A 20,719-nucleotide genomic window follows, 5' to 3' on the forward strand; every position below is an offset into this window, starting at 1 on the left:
ACTGACATTCTGTATGTGTCTGTGTGTGTGCCAAACTTTATATATATGTATGCACACACATGAATACACATGTGTACCACCTTCATGATTTTAATCGGTTAGCAAAGAAGCACACAAACATATAGATGGGAAGGAAGAGAAAAAGCAAAACAAGATACCCTGATATGAAGAAATTAACTCTTGCAAAACCACAAAATCAATGAAGGTATCTGTTTAATATTAAATTTATTTAAATAAGTCACCCTTTATCAGTGCTGGTGAAAAATTGCACCATTCTTTATCCTTCGAGGTAGACAATTATAGGACGCTAAATCCTAGAAAATTACAAACACAGTCACACTTGTTCCAAAACAAATATCCAAAGTCCAATGAGGCTGTCCAGTGACAGCCACTAAAATAATCTCTGTGTTATTTTCTTTGAGTCACTTCTGTATGTAGCAGCCATTCATCTCTGGGCATGGTGGAGATGGCTTTGCCACAAAAGCCACTTATATTTTTAGAAGCCAAAGTCTTGACAAACCGATTCCTAAGAACATAATTTGTTACAAATTGAAGAAAGCCTGAAAACACAGACCTTGGTTAAAAAGGCTTCCGTATCTTCTTGTAGCTTTTCCAAATTTAAGTATGTGGGAAGAATACCCATAAATTTAAGTCAAAACTGAAACACTTAGAATATTCCAATTTAAAATACATTAAAATGTGGCCTCTGAACGGAAATGAAAATGGCTTTTTAAGCATATGAAAGGTTGTTCATCATCACATATAAGAGCAATGAGAGTTAAAAATGAGATACTATTTCCACCCACCATGTGGGGGGAGAGGGTTGTTGGGGGGTGATAAATCACAGTGTGGAGAATTGAGCACTCTCGCAGGCTGCTGGTGCAAGCACTGAGTATCACAGCCTCTTTAACAAGAGATCTGTAAATGCCCATCAAAATTTAAATTCCCCTTTGTGCCTTGGATCTACAACAGTGTTCCTAGGAATTTATCCTACTGGCATAGAAATTTAGTTTCCTCTGTCACCAAGAACTAGGGCATCTGCTTCAGTATTACTGATGACCGCAAGCAGGCTCATTGTGTATTTTTTTATATGGGGTTATTTGTTTACTTATTCAAAAAAAACATAGACAGGATGTGAGGAGGGGTATAGTAGTCTTCATAGTTGAGAAGTCAAGAGTTCCTAACACGCTACAAAGAAAATACCGCATGGCCTTACCTAGGTTAATATCAGACCTTACATTGCATCACCATGGCTTGGTTCAGATGGTTTGACACCACTGTGTGAGTGAAAGTTCCTTATCACAGCTCCATCTGGCCCTTTAACAAGCAAAACCCTTTGTTGGAACTCCACCTCATGATAACCAGCGTTTCAAAAAAAGTTCTAAATATATTTTTTCATAAAACCAGATCATACAGAAATGTAACTGCCACTCTGAGACCCAGGACTGCATTGTGCTGCAGACTTAATACAGACTGGAAGCTCACTCTCCACGTCTCCTCGAGCAGTCCCTGCCAAATGGGTGGCTGAGATGTCCTGCTGAAACAGGTGGTGTCTGAACAGAACTGGATGCCTGCCTATAGAAACCCTGGCTTTAACAACTGCTGTGCTTAGTTTTAATTTTTCAGTCCTCTAAATTAGTGCTCGCCAGCGATTCAGAAATAGACTGAGCAGTTGTTTAGAGTTTGCCCTCTTTAGTTGAGAGAGGAAAGGAGAGTGGGAGGGAAAGAGGCTCACACCCCACCACTGGCCTCTAAAGAATGACATCACACTTTATTTCCCAGGCAAAGCATGGATGGAGCAACTACGAAATAAACTGAGTTCTAAGATGTTTGAACCCCTTTTAGGGTTTTCTTGTCATGGCGACACAAGTCCATGATCTCCTTGCTAGCTGCAATGCATGTGATCACCCCTAAGTGGACATAGTTTTTAGAAGCCTTTGGTCTATGAAAAATTGAGAATTAAGAAGAATGGACAGATTCAATAATTTTTCTAATGAAGACTCAAACCATTTAAAACTGATATTCTAAATAAGCCTGAAACAGGAAGAGTATAAATTCCTTCAGAAAAAGAATACCACAGACCCACAACCAACACAGGTCTGTCACTGTTGCACATCATGTCAATACTAAGTAGCTCACAAAAACAACAGACCTTTCCTGCTGGGTACCAGTGGGTAGCATCAAAGTGGTATGCAGCTGCTCATCCTCCAAGGAAACAGAAGGAAAAAAGCAACACGGAGGGCGGGCCTCCATTGCTGCTCAGGATGGTTGCACATCCCCCATGATCAAGAAAACACCATCACGCCCATCCCACAACAGAAAAGCTGAGATTTCAGGGCAAGTGGGCTAGATGGCAACAGAGCTGAGGCTTTTACCTAGATTCATATTTTGCCTGAATGCAAACCTGTGCCTCCTCCTCTTCAGAAGCGGCAGTTTCGTTGTATGACACACAGTTGACGCATGCCTGCACTTTGTAAACCTAGAAGGGAAGCTGATCTGCTTTTCAACCCAGGGTCTGACCACAAACCTTTGCATATCACTTTTCAGTATTAAAAAGAAAAAAAGTGAATAGAGAATTATCTCTCGCCATCATAAATCTTTTAATCCCGGCATTCTGAGCAACACAATTCCAGGATGGATTCAGAAGTGATCATCAGTTCATTTTTACAGGAAGTAACCAGAAATAATTCCTTGGAACAGGGAGATACTGTTTTATGGGGGGTAGGGGAGGGTGCCTTGGTCCTTTTGCATAAACTTCAAAGGTTTACTGCTCACCGCTCCACTCCCTTCCTTGCCAATCAAAACCTAAGAACTCAAAATAAAGGAATATCCCTCCTAAGTATATTTATGAATATAAATAAAAATAAATATACATAAGTGAATATAACTGCTCTGTGAAAGATGCTCTTATTTTGTTGCTTTCCAACTATGCCCTGTCCTCCCTCACTTTGACTCTCTAGGCTTGGCAGGGACTAGGTCTAAACCAAATCCACTGTCCCTAGAAAGTTCTACTGTGGTGTTTCATTTAGAGGAAATTACCTTCTAGGTCCCAGCTTTTAAAAAAATCATCTGTATGTCAACAGTCTCAGAAAATAATACCTAAATCCAAATGAAACTTTTATTCTTTTTAAGGCAAAGGTATTTTTTATGTTACGCATGATTTGGTAGAGGACAGCCAAGTAATATTCTTTTCACAAAGAAATCTTCTTTACATGAAGATTTTTGGTGGACAGTTTAAAAAACGGTTATGATGTTTAAAAAACAATCTACTAGTGAGGGGGAGAATCTGACATAGAGCTGCAGGTTTGAAGATTATCACGTAGAAAATAATCTGCAAGTTTTCAGGAGTCTTCTGGCAGAAAGTTCTTTGGAGTCCTTTTCTTCTGAGAGCCAGAAAGCATTATCCCCAAGGCTTCCAGCTCTGACAGCAACCCTTCTGATCTCCAGAAAAGCCAAGTGTAACTTTTAAGAGCACTGTGTACTTTCGGAGTTAAAGAAAAGAGTGAAAGAGAAACAGCCAAAAAATGATTGCCCCTCACCTTCTTAAGCTGTGGGTGGCAAGCCCATACAGGGTCATGTAACTCAATGTCCGGGCCATGCGAATTTGGCAACAGTAGAAAGGTTTTAGGGCTGGGGAGATGGTACAGTTGGTGTTGCTGAGCTAGTACAAAGGTCTGTTCAGATTCCCAGTATCCATATAAAATAGGCTAGTAACCCAGTACTAGGGAATCAAGGCAAGAGAGTCTGTGATGCTTCTGCCAGCTGGCCTAACAAAACCTGTGGGCCCAGGTTTACTACAAGACCCTGTCTCAGGAGAGGGGCTAGGGAGACAGCTCAGTGGTTAGCAGCACTTGTTCTTGGAGGACCTGGGTTTGATTCCTAGCAGTCATGTGGCAGTTCTCAAGCAACCGTTCTAGAAGATCCAGTGTTCTCTTCTGACCTCAGGATACCAGGCACATAGGTGATACACAGACATCCATGTGAAAAAATCACTCATACAACCTAAACTAAGTGATCTTAATTTTAAAAGAGTAAGGTAGAGCATCGAGGACAATGCCTGATGTTAATCTCTAGCCTGCACACGCATGTGCGCACACACGCACACACACACACACCTACATACAGTTCTGATATGCAAAGGACAAACATCACTGCAACATCAAATACATAGTGAATCTGAGGTAGTTTTGCTGCATGGCAAAGCTTCCCTGACGTCCTGAACACAGAGCATGTGTGCTCTGCAGACGAGGCCAATGACCAAAGCATGAAACAACTTGGCTGGAGCCTGCAATGCTATGAATTACAGTGGTTTCATTGGGCACACAAGTTTTTCTGTTGCTACTGAAACATAATGGTTTTATTATGAAAAATGGAACAGCATTTTTCTGATCATATCAAATTAATATTTCTGATATATTTGAGCCGTATTGTATGGGGATAAAATGCTGCCATTTGAGCTGCTGACCTGAGTTTCCTTTTAGAAGAATCTAATGGATTTGGGTTTGAGATTAGGACAGAATTGAAACAATTTCTGAAATGGCCTAAACATATTTCTGGAATGTTATAATATTTATACAAAGTGGCACTCTCAGTATTCATTACTATAAAATCAAAACACTGGTGAACTCCTAAAAATGCTGAAGATGCTCCAGGCCCTTTACTGAAAACCATGTGGCCAAGGTTCAATTCGTCATGTAAAAATAAAAATATACCTTGTCACAATAGTAAATTTAACTTAGTCCTTAATAAGTGGTAAAATTATATGCATTCTGAATCATTGTTTTAAAATATACTTCTTTATGATTTAATACCAGTAAATGTTTTGTTTATTCACCCGTTTTATGCATCTACATTTCAGGCCTCACATAAAATTTCTCAGGTAAAAAGGGGTCCCAAGTAGATGAAGTTTAAGAAAGCCATTCATGCCTCAAGCTCTACATCATAATTAGGCCTGGACACACGAAGAGGTCTCCTTTCTTTTCCCTTCGTGGTAGACATACACACATCTGCCACATGTAATATGTAGGAACAAAGAACACCTCCATGTTGGCCAAAACACAGCCATTAAAAAAAAAAAAAAAAAGAAAGAAAAGAAAAAAACTTATCTGAAGAGAAAGATTTCAATAAAGGAAAAATGGCTCAAAAGTCTGTAGCTTTTATATTGCACTAACAGCTAGACAAGAGTAAATATTGCAAAGTCAGCTAAAAATAACTGAAGCCAAAATGTTTATTAGTCTATAAATGGTTTGAACATTTTCATAGAAGGCAACTTAACCTTTACATATATGATGGAATCTACGGATTAACATAATCTCAAATGAAATTTTAAGTTTTTACTTTGTAAAAACTTTACTGGAATCAGTCCCTTAAATAAAGTATTAAACATGCCAGACAAGCTGTGTAAGGAATATTCAAAATTGCAGACATTTTGAACTTGTCAAAACATATGTGAAGTCCAATAGGAAAGTATCTGTGGGCTTTAAAGGTTACTCGGAGAAACACACGAAGGAAGCTGGAAGTGAAGGAAGCCACTGGGAAACAACCCAAATCAACAGGAGACTTTCCCAGGATGTGGCACTGCCTTATCGCTGACCTCTAACCTTTCCTCACTCTGGAATTATGTGCCTGTCTTACAGCATTTTATGTCCTATTTATCTTTCCCTATAATCTGTATCGTTAGCCTGATGTCTTCAAGCCCCGTAATCCACAAACTTCAGTTACCTACGCAACAGCATAGCCAAGAGGCCTGAAGGTGCACCTTCATAAAAAAAAAAAAACAAAAAACTAGAAACAGTATTGGGACTTAAAACAGACCACGTTGCTGTTAAATAGGTAGCTTCTGTATCCCACTCTTGGTAACTATTAAACCAAGTAAAGGGGTTACTTAAAAAAATCTTCCTTAATAAATGTACACCAATTCCCCAATTTTATACTTGATCTTACCCAAAATATCAAGAAGGAATCGTCCCAAATTTTAAGATGTTATAAAAACCCATTCTGTCAGGAACATGCATTTCCTTGTTTCTGGAGCTGACTCTCCAAAACCTAGTTAACTCATCATCTACAACATAGTAGTGTGGTGAGGAACTAAACCAGGAGAAGTAGTTCAGAGCTTCAAAGACGTGTCTGGCAGTTAAGTGGAAAGGACAAAAAACCTTGGTCAGAACCCAAGTTGGTCACACAATTATATAGATGGACAATTTCTCATTGCAGGGTCCAAAGCTTTCATACAGTTTGCAGAATAATTGTCTATGATCCATAAAGGAAAAAAAAAATATGGGTACCAAATAATCCAGCTCTACAGCAGTGATTGCCTCACATTCAGAGGCAGTGAGTTTGTAAATGCTTTTTACAAAAATGTTCAGTTCATGGATATAAAACTACTCAAAAACTGTCCGGATAAACTAAATGTAGAGGATCTAAAGTAAAGAACCAAGTTCAAACCTCCATCTAAACCAGATCTTATGTGAGTCCGCGTTGGGCACACAAGATGACTAAAAAGTTTGTCTGGATGAGGGTTGACAGCCTGGGAATAACTGATCTTAATGCATATTTTGCTGAACTCAGAATCTTTATCTGTGCCACTGAACTGGATGAAAACAAATATCCTAAATGCTTGTGTCAACAAGAAATATATAATTGCCTTCCAACTTAGCAGTAGTTAAGGGCAAAAATATCCCACCTGCTATGTTCATTTAAAAGTGGAATTTCTTCTACTTAAAATTCAAAAAACAATAATATGTATTCAAATGACTCAAACATGCTATGTGAATTATATTTCCATTCAGTGTGATCAAGAAAATGTATACAGTAACTCCATTTTATATAATTTTTCACATAACCTTCAGCTTTTCCCAAAACTTCCTAGGAGCCAATATGACCAAGCGCAGATCCTAGTCTTCAAGTACCTGCTGTTTGTTGTGTGTTTCAGGTTTTGCGATTTAGATATTTCTCCCAAGTTGAAACAGGCCCTGCCCGGCGGGAGGAAGGAGACTCACAAGACTCGGGAAGCTCACAAATCAAGATTCACTACCAGGTCTGCAAGCAGTTTCATGCAATTGCTCAATTGGAAGAGCGTAACTTAACTAGAGAGCTCCACGCATGCAGATTCCGTCTGTCGTTGTCCATGCTTAGCTAGGATTTTTAGTTTTTAACCATGTTTGTGAAAGGAACTCCAGTAACTCATTGGTTAAAGTTGTGCGGGATCATTTCTTTTCTTTTTTCTTTTTAAATATTTATTTATTATTAGGCATACAGTGCTGAAAAGGGCATCAGATCACCTTATAGATGGTTGTGAGCCACCATGTGGTTGCTGGGAATTGAACTCATGACCTTTGGAGGAGCAATCCGTGCTCTTTACAGCTAAGCCATCTCTCCAGCTCCCATTTTAGCACCTTCTCAAGGATGACGATGTTTACCTATATCTAGGAGAAGTGGTACATGTAGCTTTGTCAAAATATTCTTGACCCACTAAAGGTCATTAAGGCTGTTCTGGCCAGCTATGTTTCAGATTTGCACGTACCTAAGACTTGCGTTGCGCTACATTCAAAACCGTGAGTCCACAGCTAAATCACCAAAGCACTTTACTCCTTGGACTCTTCTGGAACATCAGTTCACATAATAGCAACCAGTATTTTTTCAGTAGGAAAGATTTTTTTTTTAAGACAACTGAGTGCCACTTACCCCTCCTGCCTTCAGTAACTTTCTTCTAAAGTCCTCTGTGGGGTTATTGAAAGTGAGCTTCTCACAGCGGAGGTGATTCACTGGTGGGTGGCCTTCAAGATGCAGGAATAAGTCATAATCAAAGCGGACTTTCTTAGGCTCTTCCTGGAGGTTAAGAAAATTAAGAGGCAAAAATAGAAAAAAATTTTAAAAAAAAGATTTAATCATCATAAAGAACAAAAAAGACCTAACGATACTTAACAGTTGTGTCAAAGTAGTTCTCAAAAAGATTATTCTAGGATTATATATAAAGCAATCTACAAATATGTGAAAATTTCATTTGTGTTAGAAAGAAAACCAAAAAAATAAACTTACTGCCTTCCCTTCATTTCTCAAGCAGACCACACCATGAGCACAACTACCCAATGGAACCCGGAAGCATTCCTGCTACTTCCTACCCTGCACTCAACATCAAGACTTTGATCCTATTGCCATGCTTACTACTGTCCAAACTATGACAAATCCTACCGAATCTAGGCCTTCCTATCTTCCTAGGATGCATTTTTCTCAATTCTTCCCAACATTCAGCCTTCAAAATCGCCTGTATAAATGAAATGTCTACTCACTTTCATTCCTTGGTTAAGAGTTCAACAGTTTCTAATGCACATCATCTTAAAACTGTAATGAGATGCATACGCTACATGAAGCCCTCTTTTCTGGCTCTGGAATTCTTGTCTCCACATGGCACCTTTGGCCACTTCTATGCCATCAGCTCTAGTCCCATGCTTTATACACTAACGCAGTGCCGACTGCTTGTCAACATTAAAGCTCATAAAGTTCTTTGCCTCCAACATTCATCATGGTCAAATTTTCTTCCAGTTCTAACTAATATTCTTACCAACCCCTTAGTCTCTACTTAGCATAACTCCTGCTTTGGCTTAGACCATCACTACTCCTCATAGAGTCTTCTGCTTCCTAGCTTGATTCAGTCAACATTCTATAATGACAAGCAACTAATTTTTTCTAATGAAAAAAGTCTGATTATCATTCCACTACTATTTTTAAAAGCCTTTATAGGCTCATCATTTTCAATGATATAATCTCATTTCTTGGAACAACTAGCATAGACTTTTACCATCTTTCCTGTATTTTGTTTGCTTTCTTACAATATTCTCTCCTTCTTCCATGCTTTTTATTTTTTCTTTTTGGTTTTTCGAGACAGGGCTTCTCTGTGTAGCCTTGGCTGTCATGGACTCGCTTTGTAGACCAGGCTGGCCTCGATCTCAGAGATCCGCCTGCCTCTGCCTCCTGAGTGCTGGAATTAAAGGCATGCGCCACCACACATGGCCTTTCTTCCACAATTTTAAAAGATCCTGAAGCTTGCCCATGTTTTGGGCTCTTATTGATTTTGGCTTTCTCACCAAATGTTCCAGTACCTAAAACTGCCAGCGTATTTCCCTACACAACAAAGTATGTTAAATAAACTGGTCATTACGGGTTCAGCAGAAGTGTAGCTCCTCTGTAGAGATGCCCTAGCCTCCTCATGCAGCCTGAGTTAGATCTCTCTCCCACACGACTCCACTTCCGTGATCACCACACTGAATTGGGGTCACCTGTGTCCTGCCCCACATCTACATGTTAACTACTCAGCTCAACCTTCAAGTTAAGAAGGAAGGCAGTGGTCTTCCTTGTAACTGAAAGTAGACCTGATAAAGCCATTTTTAATCAGTAGGTAACATCTAGCAATACGAAATGCTCATGATATTTGACTCTATCGCTCTTGAATAGAAATATTCAGATATGAGAGCAAATAGTCATGGTGGCAATGATTGTAATAGAAAAAAAACTCAAGAATGGGCTGAATCATTCCATACTCTATAACTCAGGTATCTTGTAGTTTTATTTATTTTATTTCATGTATATGTTTACGCATCTCTGTGCATATGTGTGTGCCATGTGTGTGCAGGTGCCCATGAAGGCCAGAGAAGAGCATCAGATCCCCTCCAACTAGGGTTCCAGCCTCCTCATGTGGGTTCTGTGAAGGAGACTGAGAACCAGTGCAAGTGCTCTTCACTAGTGACCCCCAGTCCCATCATTTCTATAGTTTAAATGATTAAACTAGAGAGGTCGATAGGGAGGTAAGTTAAAGGTAATTCACAGGAAAATGCTAAGGTCTGACGTAGCATGGCCCAGCCAGCTTCCATACTGGCGTGCCTTACCATGCAGACGTGTAGAGGGAAGCTTGAAAACACCGAGTCAAACAGTTAACAACCATGAGATGGAATTAAGGGGGCAAAATTACTGAATTTTATTTCACACTCTTTTAATACAAAAGCATTCACTCCTGTGTACTTTTAAAAGATATATAATGACCACCAAAAAAAAAAAAATGAAAGAATGAAGTAATAATGGCATCCTCATAAGCCCTCATGTTTAACAAGCAAAAGAAAAAATTAACTGCTCTTCATAAAAGCCTACGGACCAGGACTGGAGAAGCTCCTCTGTCAATCCTGAGTGCAGCTTTCTCTTAAAGGTGTTTTTGTTTGTCTTGTTTTTGTTCTTTTGCTTGTTATTTTTTTTAATTTAGTGAGAAAAAAAAACGCCCATAAAATTGTGTTCTGATCAACTAGACATCTGTACTTAGAAGGCAGACATCAATATGATGGTCAGCTTTGCTCCTCAGAGAAGAGTGCGACTCAAAGTTCAGTAAGAGGAGCTACAGAACTGGCTCAAGTGCTAAGAGCACTCCCTGTGCTTGCAGAGGACCCAGGTTCGATTCCCAGCACGCCAACGGTGGCTCACAACTGTATATAACTACAGTTCTGGGAGGAGCCAACCCTAACTCCAGTTCCAGAGCATCAAACGGCCGCTTCTAACCTCTGAGGGCACCAAGCACACATGTGGTACACAGACACACATGGAGGCAAAACACATATACACGTAAAAATAAATCGGAGTAAAATAGTGTGTATTTGCTCTGAATATAAAACAAACATTTTTCCTGGGGTGGCCACCTGGTTTGGTGACACCAGATTCCTTCTTGCTGTGCTTAAGCTCCAGTCCTTGTCACTCACTCATGTACTGTCTAATCTGAGAACAGACTTAGAGGGGGAAACATGGAGCCTTTTCAAACTAAAGCACCAGGACTGAATATGTTTCAATGTGAATGCTGTTTTTGGCTTCTGGAACACCATGAATGATTTTCACAGACAGGCTGGTCTTATTGTGCACAAATACAAAATAAGATAAAGTAAACACAGAGACCCAAGAGACTGGCAGACACTACTAGCCCTCTTGACTCTGACATCTCAGATCAGCAAGCAGAAGCACAGACGTGCTCATCGGAAGCAGAGGGAGGCCAGGCCTGGGATGGGAGGAGTGTATTCCTCATGAGCAGAACTGAGAATCTCCTAAAATCACCAGAACTCATCTCCCAGGAGTACTCTGAACACTTTTGGTCCTAAACCAAAACCGTTACTATAACGGACACCCACTCTTCAAGACTGTGAATACTTATAATAAAGAAAATAATAAACACTCAAAATTAAATGAAATTTCTGCAGAAACAACCTATGGTTGCTAAATCTTTTACACATGAATCAGTTCAGTGAGAAGAAATCAATGTGTCCATCTCGATTGCAAGGGTACTGTACTAAGTGAAATGAGCCCGTCTCGGCAGACAGGCATTATTATGGCTTATTTACATGATATATTTAAAATAGTTAAATTAATGAGGTCATAAAGTAAAGACTAGAATGCTAGTTCCCAGAGTCTGAAATGAGGGGAATGAATAAATGCCTACTTATTAATATCAGCACTGTTGGTTCAACAGCTGAAGTAGGGTGTTCCTGGGCGCTCTACAATATTGCATCTAGCAGAAGCACCACTGCTTTTAACATCTCAAGGCTAAGATGATGACTCTTGCCTGTGGTGGCACATGCCTTAAATCACAAGCCATAGTGACAGGCTGGCCTCAAACTCAAAGGTCTGCCTGCCTCTGCCCCTCACGTGCAGGGGTAATGTCCAAACTGAGGCCAGCACAGTGTCAGATTCACACAAGTGACAGAGAAGGGGTCTGCCCATGATCACAGTCCTTTCACAAAAAGGCAGAGCAGAGCTTGCTACTCTTTAAGAGAAAACCTTGGGGTGGGGTGAAGGCCTAGATTCTTCCAACAGCATAATCCAAGCCCTGCAGGAAATAGAACAGTGGCCGTAAGGGTGTGACAGGAGGCCGGAAGCCCCCATATGATCTTCACTAACTAATACCCACGATACTGTAAGGCCATGGTTATGAAGGCAGGAAAGGCTCTGAATTCATTTTCATAAACAATCATTTTTTAAAAAGACATTGTAAAGTGAGAACAAGCATTTCTCCACAGAGTATGAGTAAGTGGACAATAAACATGTGAAGAGATGTTCAACAGTGTACGTCACCAAAGAAATGCAAATCAAAACCGTAACAAAGTGGGGATGGTTTCCCCACCAACAGGGATTCTGTAGTTAAAAAGAAAACATAAACATAAAAAGCATTTTAAAAATTCAAACTTTCATACACTGCTGAAGGGAACCTGAAGTGCATAACATGGTATGATGACCTTGAATATAATTAGCAGTTCCCCTAAAAGTTAAGCATAATTATATACAATATAATCACATAATTCTATGTAGGCATTTATCCAGGGGAATTTCAAAACATAAGTCAACACAAAAACCAGTAAGTGACAATTCAGAGAGGCATTCCTCCTAATGGTCACCAAGAAGAGACAGATCAAATGGCCATCAACTTACAATGAAAAACAAAATGTAAATTATTTAGAATAGAGATTGAGACATCTCATAACAAGGATGCATTTTGCTTCTCAAAAGTTCTAGGCTTACTAAATAGCACTTAGCATCGGTCAAGGACAAAGTAAGAAACCAAACAGGTAACTACAGAAAAATATGTTACTCTCAAGTATGTCTCTGTCTCTGTCTCTCTGTCTCTCTCTCCCTCCTCCTCCTTCTCCTTCTCCTTCTCCTTCTCCTTCTTCTTCTTCTTCTTCTCTCTCTCTCTCTCTCTCTCTCTCTCTCTCTCTCTCTCTCTCTCTCTCTCTCTCTCTCTCTCTCTCTCTGTGAATGAGGGTTGAAGGTTTATAAAACATGGCATGGCAAAAATGAATAGACACAGTGAGAAAAATATGAAAAATAAAACATACTCTATTATCAAAACGTTGTTATTTTGTAGGATAGGTATATTGTAATTTTATATCTCTTAGTCGCAAAGAAACCTTTGGTGAGTTGCAAGGTTGAGCCTTCTAACACAAAGAAGCCACTGCTGCCGTGAGAAGTACTGAGTGTTAGAGGGGCTTGCCATGGCTCTGATCCAGTCCTGAGCACCAAGAGCCATTCAATGTGAGCTGTGAAGTAAGTATGTAGATCCCTAGGCTGCCTCCACGGCTGCTGCTGTGTGGCTCTAGTGGACTGTGGAAATGTCTTTCTAATCTGCTCTCGTGAGCTGCTGATGACCCTGGGACCAGATCTGAATGGAGTGCTGGCATGGAGGACAGAATTCTGTTTTCTCAGTTGCTTTCTGGTTTGTCTTGAACATGAACTGCCTCACTTTAAGGCACATGTAGAAATTATAGTACCTTTGAACTAAAAGGAAGGAATAGCATGATTTAAAGGCTACAAGCACTATTACAGGCCTCACATGGGACTGAATGCTTTCCTGGGGGAAGCCAAAAGCATTCATCCAGTGAGTACAGAGAAACAAGCAGTAGTTTTTGCAGGCTAAGGCACAGGATCTTAGTGGTGGGTATATTAGCTTCACTTCTCATATTTCCTTACTCATATTCCCTACTCCAATTTATAGTGCCAATTTGATATCTTCTTGCTTCCAAGATGTATAGCACTAAGATAAAAAGACAATAGTCTATCATGTTTATAAAAGTAATGCTGAAAAGAAGTCCATGTTTACTTATAAAGGAGACAATGTTCCAAATAGTCCACACCTCATCCTTATATAGATAGATTCCTTCTGATCACATCCTGAGGTGGATACTCCTGCCTTTCCATGTCACAAATAAGAGAAGCCCCAGAGACATTTAGCAGTCACCCATGTCGTCATGGATTTTGTATATTCTGCCCCAGGCACAGTGATGACATGTCTTAAACGCAGGAGAGCCCATAATACCTAGGCTGGAATAGTTTTATATATTGGCCACAATTGCTCATCAGCTAAGATAACATAGAATTATTTCTGTAATTCTGAAAAATTCTAGTGATATGAAAGCGAGAATAAAATCATTTCCTGGAAAAACCAATTTCTCATTCCTAATGTCTCCATCTTTTCCAGAATAGTAATCACTCTTCAAAGAAATATTTAGTGAATTTTATATAACCTGACTTGATATGATTGAAATTATCTTTTTATAGCCACTTCTTCTATGACTAAGAGTTGTGATAATCAAATTTCCAAGAAGTTAAGTTTTAACATTATATAGTGCTAGAAGTGTTTATTAATGAATTCTTTTAAACACCAATTGGTTAACAAAGGACCATCTGAAAGATTGAGGGGTAAATATTACATACCTTGTTTTTAAAATAAACCTCGATTGGCAATATGAAACCAGCATACCCAGACTCTTCTACTTTGTAAGGTGGGTCTTTGCACACTGCAACATTAAAAAAGAAAACAGAAAGGATGAGAATAACAGACAGAAAGATGTCAAAAACAAACATCCTGTCATCAAGATCATGCCCAATTTTCACCCCCATTGCCCAATTCACAACTGAGTCTCTGGTTGCTTCTTTATTTCTTCTCCTCTGGGACCCATAACAATATTTTTCCTACCTATGGGTGGAGTACAGCTCATTACAGTCAACCTCGTGGTCATTGTAAGGGCCTTAATTATTATGCTCAGAAACAGAATAGGGCCTGGGATGGAAGATCAAATGAATTTAAAATAGTGGTTCTCTACCTGTGGGTCATGACACCTTTGCGGGTTGAATGACCCTTTCACAGGGGTCCCCAATTCATAACAGCAGCAAAATTACACTTGTGACATAGCAGAGAAAGTACTTTTATGGTCAGGGGTCCTGTTTGGTTTCCTTCCTAAGCAGACCCGAAGCCCAGGTTCTAGCACTTCTCATGGGCAAGATTCATTGTCTCTTTCTGATGCCACAAAAATAAGATTTAATGAGGTCCTTCCACAACACATAACAAATAACAAGAATATAAGACCTTCTTATTTCTTAGAATAAAACAAAATTAAAGCAAGGTCTTGGAGAATTAGAGACCTTGGGAACAAAATTCCATTCATCTAAATCTACTACGTCAAAATCAATCACAAGCCAACTGAATTTATTCCCGTTGAGTGTTGTGGGATGGAGAGGTGGCTAGGAAGTTAGGAGCATGTGCTCTTGCAACAGAGTGAAGTTCAGTATCCAACATCCACATGGCATCTCACAACTGCGCCGACCCCCAGTTCCCAAGGATTTGTTGCCTCTCCTAAGCCCTGTGGGCTCCTGCACGCATGCGGTACACATGTTCCCTCAGGCAAACACACATAAAGTACAGCAAGCATCCTGGATTCCTAGTGTTGATAAATTGAAACCGGGTATGCTGAATGGCAAGATGCATACCCCAGTACCCTGAGTCCTCAGCAGCAGCCCAGGTCACCTTTCCAGGCTTGGCCACTGTGTTCCCCCCACACAACTCCTGTGCTTCCTTCGGACTATAGTTCCCCTCAAACATGCCTAGCACTTCCCACCTATGCTCAATTCTCCCTTACTCATTTAAATCTCGATTTCTTCACAAAGTTTTTCTGAACCACAAAGTACCTCCTAATATCTACCTAAAGTTCAAACTCCATACTACTTCTCTGAATCCCGGAATCCTCTTCTGAACAGTCTGAAGAGTGAACACAGTGACTGCTATATGCTGAATGTATGTGTCCCCCCAAATTCACATGTTGACATTCTAATCCCTGATGTTAAATAGCATCACATGAGTCCTTTGAGGGGTGATTAAGAAGGTGAAACCTTCATGAATGAGTTTATGTTGCATTTTCAACCCTCAGAGAAGCTTCAGTGTGCAGTAGATAGCAATTAACACAGAGACCCACAATGGCCAAGGCGTGGAATGCTCAGCCCTAAATGGAACATCTGCACTGTACCCTCTCCTCCTACGGCTTGAGAGCATTGCAGAAGATGGGGCAAAAAAGACTACAAGAGCCAGTGACAGTGAATGAACACAGAGAAACAGCACCCTCTGGACAGCAGCTACATAGATGAACACGCAACAGCAGTGACAAGCCTTGTCTACACTCAAGCCAGACCAAACCCCAGTATGTAATGGGTATGGAACCTCACCCCTAACTGAGGAGCTATCGACAGTTGACAACTGTTGGGAATGTTGCCACTAGCAGGTCATCCGTGTTCCAATGAGAGATCCATGGATATCGGGCAGCATATATTGGATTTGAAGGATGGGGGAAAGTGGGGGAACACAAAATTGGAAGGCAAGGCATGGTGGAGCAGGTAGGAACTGGAGGAGGAGATGAAAATGGTCAAAATTCAACTCATTATGCAAAATTCTCAAAGAAGTAGAAGAGAAAGAAAAAGGAGGAGGAGGTAAAGGAGGAGGAAGAAGATGTGAAAGAGGAGGAGGAGGGAGGAAGAGGAGGAGGAGGAAAAGAAAGAGAAGGAAGAAGAGGAAGAAGAAGTAGTAGTAGAAGAAATAGTAGCAGTAGGCAGTGGCGGCGGCAGCATTGTTGTCATCCCAAGATCTCTTTGATGTCTTCCACTACTTGAGGCCATAGCCAGAAGCCAGTCAACAATCCTAAATAGGATCCTCAGATCAGAACCTGCACATGATAGCAGGAGAAATAACTATCTCCTGTTTCTAAGCTGCCAGGTCCATTGTACTCCATCACTACAGCTTGAATGAGCCAAGATGACACATGTATATTTGGGCTAGAGAGCTCTTGACAGTGTCTGCTTCCTTTCCCTTTAACAGAGAAAACAAAACAAACAAAGAAACAAAGTCATCTACACACTTGCAAGCATAGCTTCAGTGTGCAAGGTGAGTGCACGCAGGGAACACTATAAACGTGATGTGTTTTGTTTTTAAGAATGTTGACGATATACGGGAATACTGGCTACACACGGCACAGATAGAAATATGGTTACAGAGAAGTGCGCTACCAACAAGGGTTTGTTTCGTTTTTACTTTACAGTGTCCCATTGTGTAGCTCGGGCTGGCTTGGAAATCTTAATCCTCCTGCCTCAGTCTCCTGAGTACAAGGATTATAGACAGGCATGAACCAGCAACTCCAGCCGAAGGCAAGATTTTAATGTCCAACTATCTCCTTTAGCTCACCTGATGAAAAATTCCCCCAAAAAATGACATCAGAAAAAGTCAAGAATGAAGCACCTCACGTTATCATGTATGTCTCTTTAATTTAAATAAAAAGGAAGAGCAAAAGGATTCAGAGTAGTGGCAGTCACTTATCCACTGACCACCTGCCAACCCTCATGAATATTCAAATGACCTGAACACTGGGGTGAACACAGAGCCCCACCCAGTGGGCTGGTGGCTGACAGCACTCCACACTCATGGCATTTCTAAGCTGTGGCATGCTTGAAAAACAGCAGCTTTATTGTATGAAATCCTCAAAGCATTAATGAAAATATTTTTAGACAGCAGCGCTGGTGTCCAGGTTGCTCAGGATTAATTGTGCCAGTGTCATGTGAAGGAAGTTTATCTTGTGAGCTGCTGGACCCACCAGGGAGTTATAGCTGCTCCTCGATGCACCCTTTTGTATAATTCATTTTCTCTATTCTGCATGCAAATTGCTCCAATTATAGGAAACAGCTGTTAGTGGGCACATCTTCCAGTTGGAAATCTTGGGATTTTTTTTTTTCAGCCTCCTAAAGGAAGTGATCTTCTGTGTATTAATATTCTGTGTAAGTCTGTTTCCATAAGAAAATATTTATTAACTTATACCTCAATTATTTTAAATGTAAAATTTTCATTTACAACAGTGTCTATACAGCACCTCAGAGTCTTAGTTAGAAGTAAACAAAATGGCCAGCGAGGTGGCCCAGCCAGCAAAGGCACTTGCCACCAAACTGGAAGACCTGAGTTCAACCCCAAAAAACACAGACAAGGGACAGGAGAACCAACTTCCCCATGCTTTCCTCTGACTTCCACACATGTGTGAATGTACACACGCACACACGCACACACGCGCGCACACACACACACACACTTAATAAAATGTGTTCAAAAAATGTTTTAAAGATATAAATTAAAACAGGGTATATGTGTGCAGGTGTACGCCTGGGTATGCTCATGCAGGTATACATGCATGTAACTACGGAAGCCTGAGGTCAACTTCGGCTGTCATTTCCCCCTCAAACACCTTTGCTTTGTCTGGTTTTGGTTTTTCGAGACAGGGTCTCACTACAGAAATCTGGCTGCCTGTAACTCTCTACAAAGTCCAGGCTGGCCTTGAACTCATGGAGATCTTCCTGCCTCTGCCTCACATGTGCCATTGTGCTCAGCCATGTGCCTTGTTTTTGAGACACGGATTCTCACTGGCCCGGTGCTCATAGACTAAGGCTATGACAGCAAACCCCATAGCTGGGATTGCATTGGTTTTAACACTGGTTCTAGAGATGGAATGCAGGTCCCCTTGCTTGTATTGCAAGCCCTTGTCCACCAAGGCTATCTCCCTAGCTCAGAACATTATACATATGACGAAAAAAAAAAGTTATACAAATATGAGTTATATAGCGCTCTTCTGATAAACAGGGGACTTGCCGCATTCTAGCATGTTAGAATCCTAAACTTAAATTTCTGAGCTAGTTCTATAAAAGAATCAGAATTAGACTTGAAGAAATGCAGCCGGTGGGAGTAGATATTTCCCAAAACAGCTCTTCAAAGCAGTAGACAATGTCTGCTTGAATCCCCTGGGAGGCCTGCCCTTTTCTGAAGTGAAACGGAGGAGTGGAGCTGGGGGAAAGGGGAGGTGAAGGGAGGGCCTGGGAGAAGTCAATGAGAATCTAATATTTGAAATAATAACAACAACAGCGGCAATAATAAACAATGTAGGCACAGAGCTGGGCATGATGGCACATGCCTTTAATCCCAGCAGTAGGGAGGCAGAGCTGGCGGATCACTGTGTGTTTGAGGTTAGCATGATCTAAAGAGAGAGTCCAGGACAGCCAGGGCTACACACAGAGAAACCCTGTCTTGAAAAAAAAAAAAAAGCCAAAAAATAAAAATAAAAATAAAATAAACACAGGTTCAACACAGATACTAACGTGTAAGGTATGATGCTAACTATACACAGTGACCATTAGCCTATTTAATTTTGACCTTGAAAAATCATAAGAGGAAGAAAAACACATAGGGGGGAAAGAGGCCATGATTTCATTAACTAAGAATAAGAGAAATCCTGAAATACAAATAACCAAAACACTATGAATGTATGAATGCAACATTTATGTAATTCCTGATTGTTTTGTGGTTCTTCTTGCTATAGATAGTTTATTGTATATATGTGTAATAATATAGATGTATCTGTAAAAATATTTAATAAAAAAGGGAAAAAGAATAAGGGAAATCCATACTTATTAACATGTAAAGTCATAGTGAAATTTTACTATTCTCATTTAGAAAAAAGTTTGAAAAAGAGATCCACTTCGTACAGAAAAATAAAGTTTCATAGATGAATAAGCAAACTGATGGTCACACACAACAAATTATATGTACAAAAAATTAATTTAATTCATCCAATAATTGGACCCATTTTTTTCTAACAAAGGAGTCCCATAAAAATCCTTTAGCAAATCCAAAAGCCCTCCATTTAAGCTCTAAAGACACTATGAAGCAACAGTTTTCTCACTATTTCTCAAGAAAGCAGATGGTAGATTCCCCTGCAGAGTGTTCTCTAGACTATTTGCTTAGACGCTATGATTTATGCTGGTCTGAATACTTCTACAACAAGCGTGGCCTGGGTGCCCATTGATAATTATTGGTTTTACTTTATTTACTGCATACAGCCCTTCAGGAAGGAAACATAGCAGTCTCCTTAAATACAGACTGGTTGGTACCACCATTTCGTGCCAATTGTTGCTTCCAGCTTGAGCATTTTTGGACTCCCTCCCTTCCCGCTTCGGTTCCACCACATCAGAGTGCCCAGAAATGGAGCACCCAGGGTCCTGCACAGTCCAGTTCATTGTCCTAAATGGTCTTGTACCAGCGTCTGAAAGTCTAGAGTCAATGTCTGAGAGTCTGAGCATCACGGGGTAGCTTACCACACGGTCCCTAAACATGGCCTATGGCTGTACAGTATGACATTCTAAAAACAACAAAAAAATCAACAGTTGGGTTTTGATTTTGTTTTCATAAGCAAACATGGACACGTACTCACAAGTGTGCATGAATCAAACACATACACACTCTCACACACATACTCACACTCACACACTCACACACACACATTCAGTACTACTTCTATCTTTCCTGTTTCCAAACAAACAGTATTTTCTTCCTTTGTTTTTATTATGTGTCCTTCTCCCTGAAAAGGGGAGTAGAGAAGAACATCCAGAAAATCTTTGTGTTGCACAGTTTTTCACCTTGCCCATTTTATTATTTTTTAAAATTTATTTATTTATTAATTCATTCATATTACATCTCAATTGTTATCCCCTCCCTTGTATCCTCCCATTCTTCCCTCCCTCCTGCTTTCCCCTTACTCCCCTCCCCTATGACTGTGACTGAGGGGGACCTCTTCCCCCTGTATATGCTCATAGTGTATAAAGTCCCTTCTTGGTAGCCTGCTATCCTTCCTCTGAGTGCCATTGGGCCTCCCCATCAAGGGGACGTGGTCAAATATGGGGTACTAGAGTTCGTGTGAAAGTCAGTCCCTACTCTTCATTCATCTGTAGAGAATGTCCTGTCCCTTGGCTAAATCTGGGTAGGGGTTCAATGTTTACTGCAATCTATTCAATGGAAAAAGGATATCTTATTCAACAAATAGTGCTGGTCTAACTGGATGTCTACATG

The 20,719-nt window shown here is 40.3% G+C and overlaps 1 protein-coding gene across 2 annotated transcripts in view; it reads right to left on the reverse strand.

Moving 5' to 3' along the window:
* Window positions 1-20,719, reverse strand: part of Mllt3 (MLLT3 super elongation complex subunit) — a 258,608-nt gene that overhangs the window by 89,888 nt on the left and 148,001 nt on the right. For both annotated transcript variants that reach the window (XM_051164029.1, XM_051164038.1), the window contains exons 3-4: window positions 14,233-14,315; window positions 7,684-7,827 (exon numbers count right to left, since the gene is read on the reverse strand). In XM_051164029.1, the coding sequence (XP_051019986.1) occupies window positions 7,684-7,827; window positions 14,233-14,315 (227 nt within the window). The remainder of the gene's footprint in view (window positions 1-7,683; window positions 7,828-14,232; window positions 14,316-20,719) is intronic.

The sequence above is a fragment of the Acomys russatus genome, chromosome 2 (assembly GCF_903995435.1).
Source record: "Acomys russatus chromosome 2, mAcoRus1.1, whole genome shotgun sequence".
Lineage (NCBI taxonomy): Eukaryota > Metazoa > Chordata > Mammalia > Rodentia > Muridae > Acomys > Acomys russatus.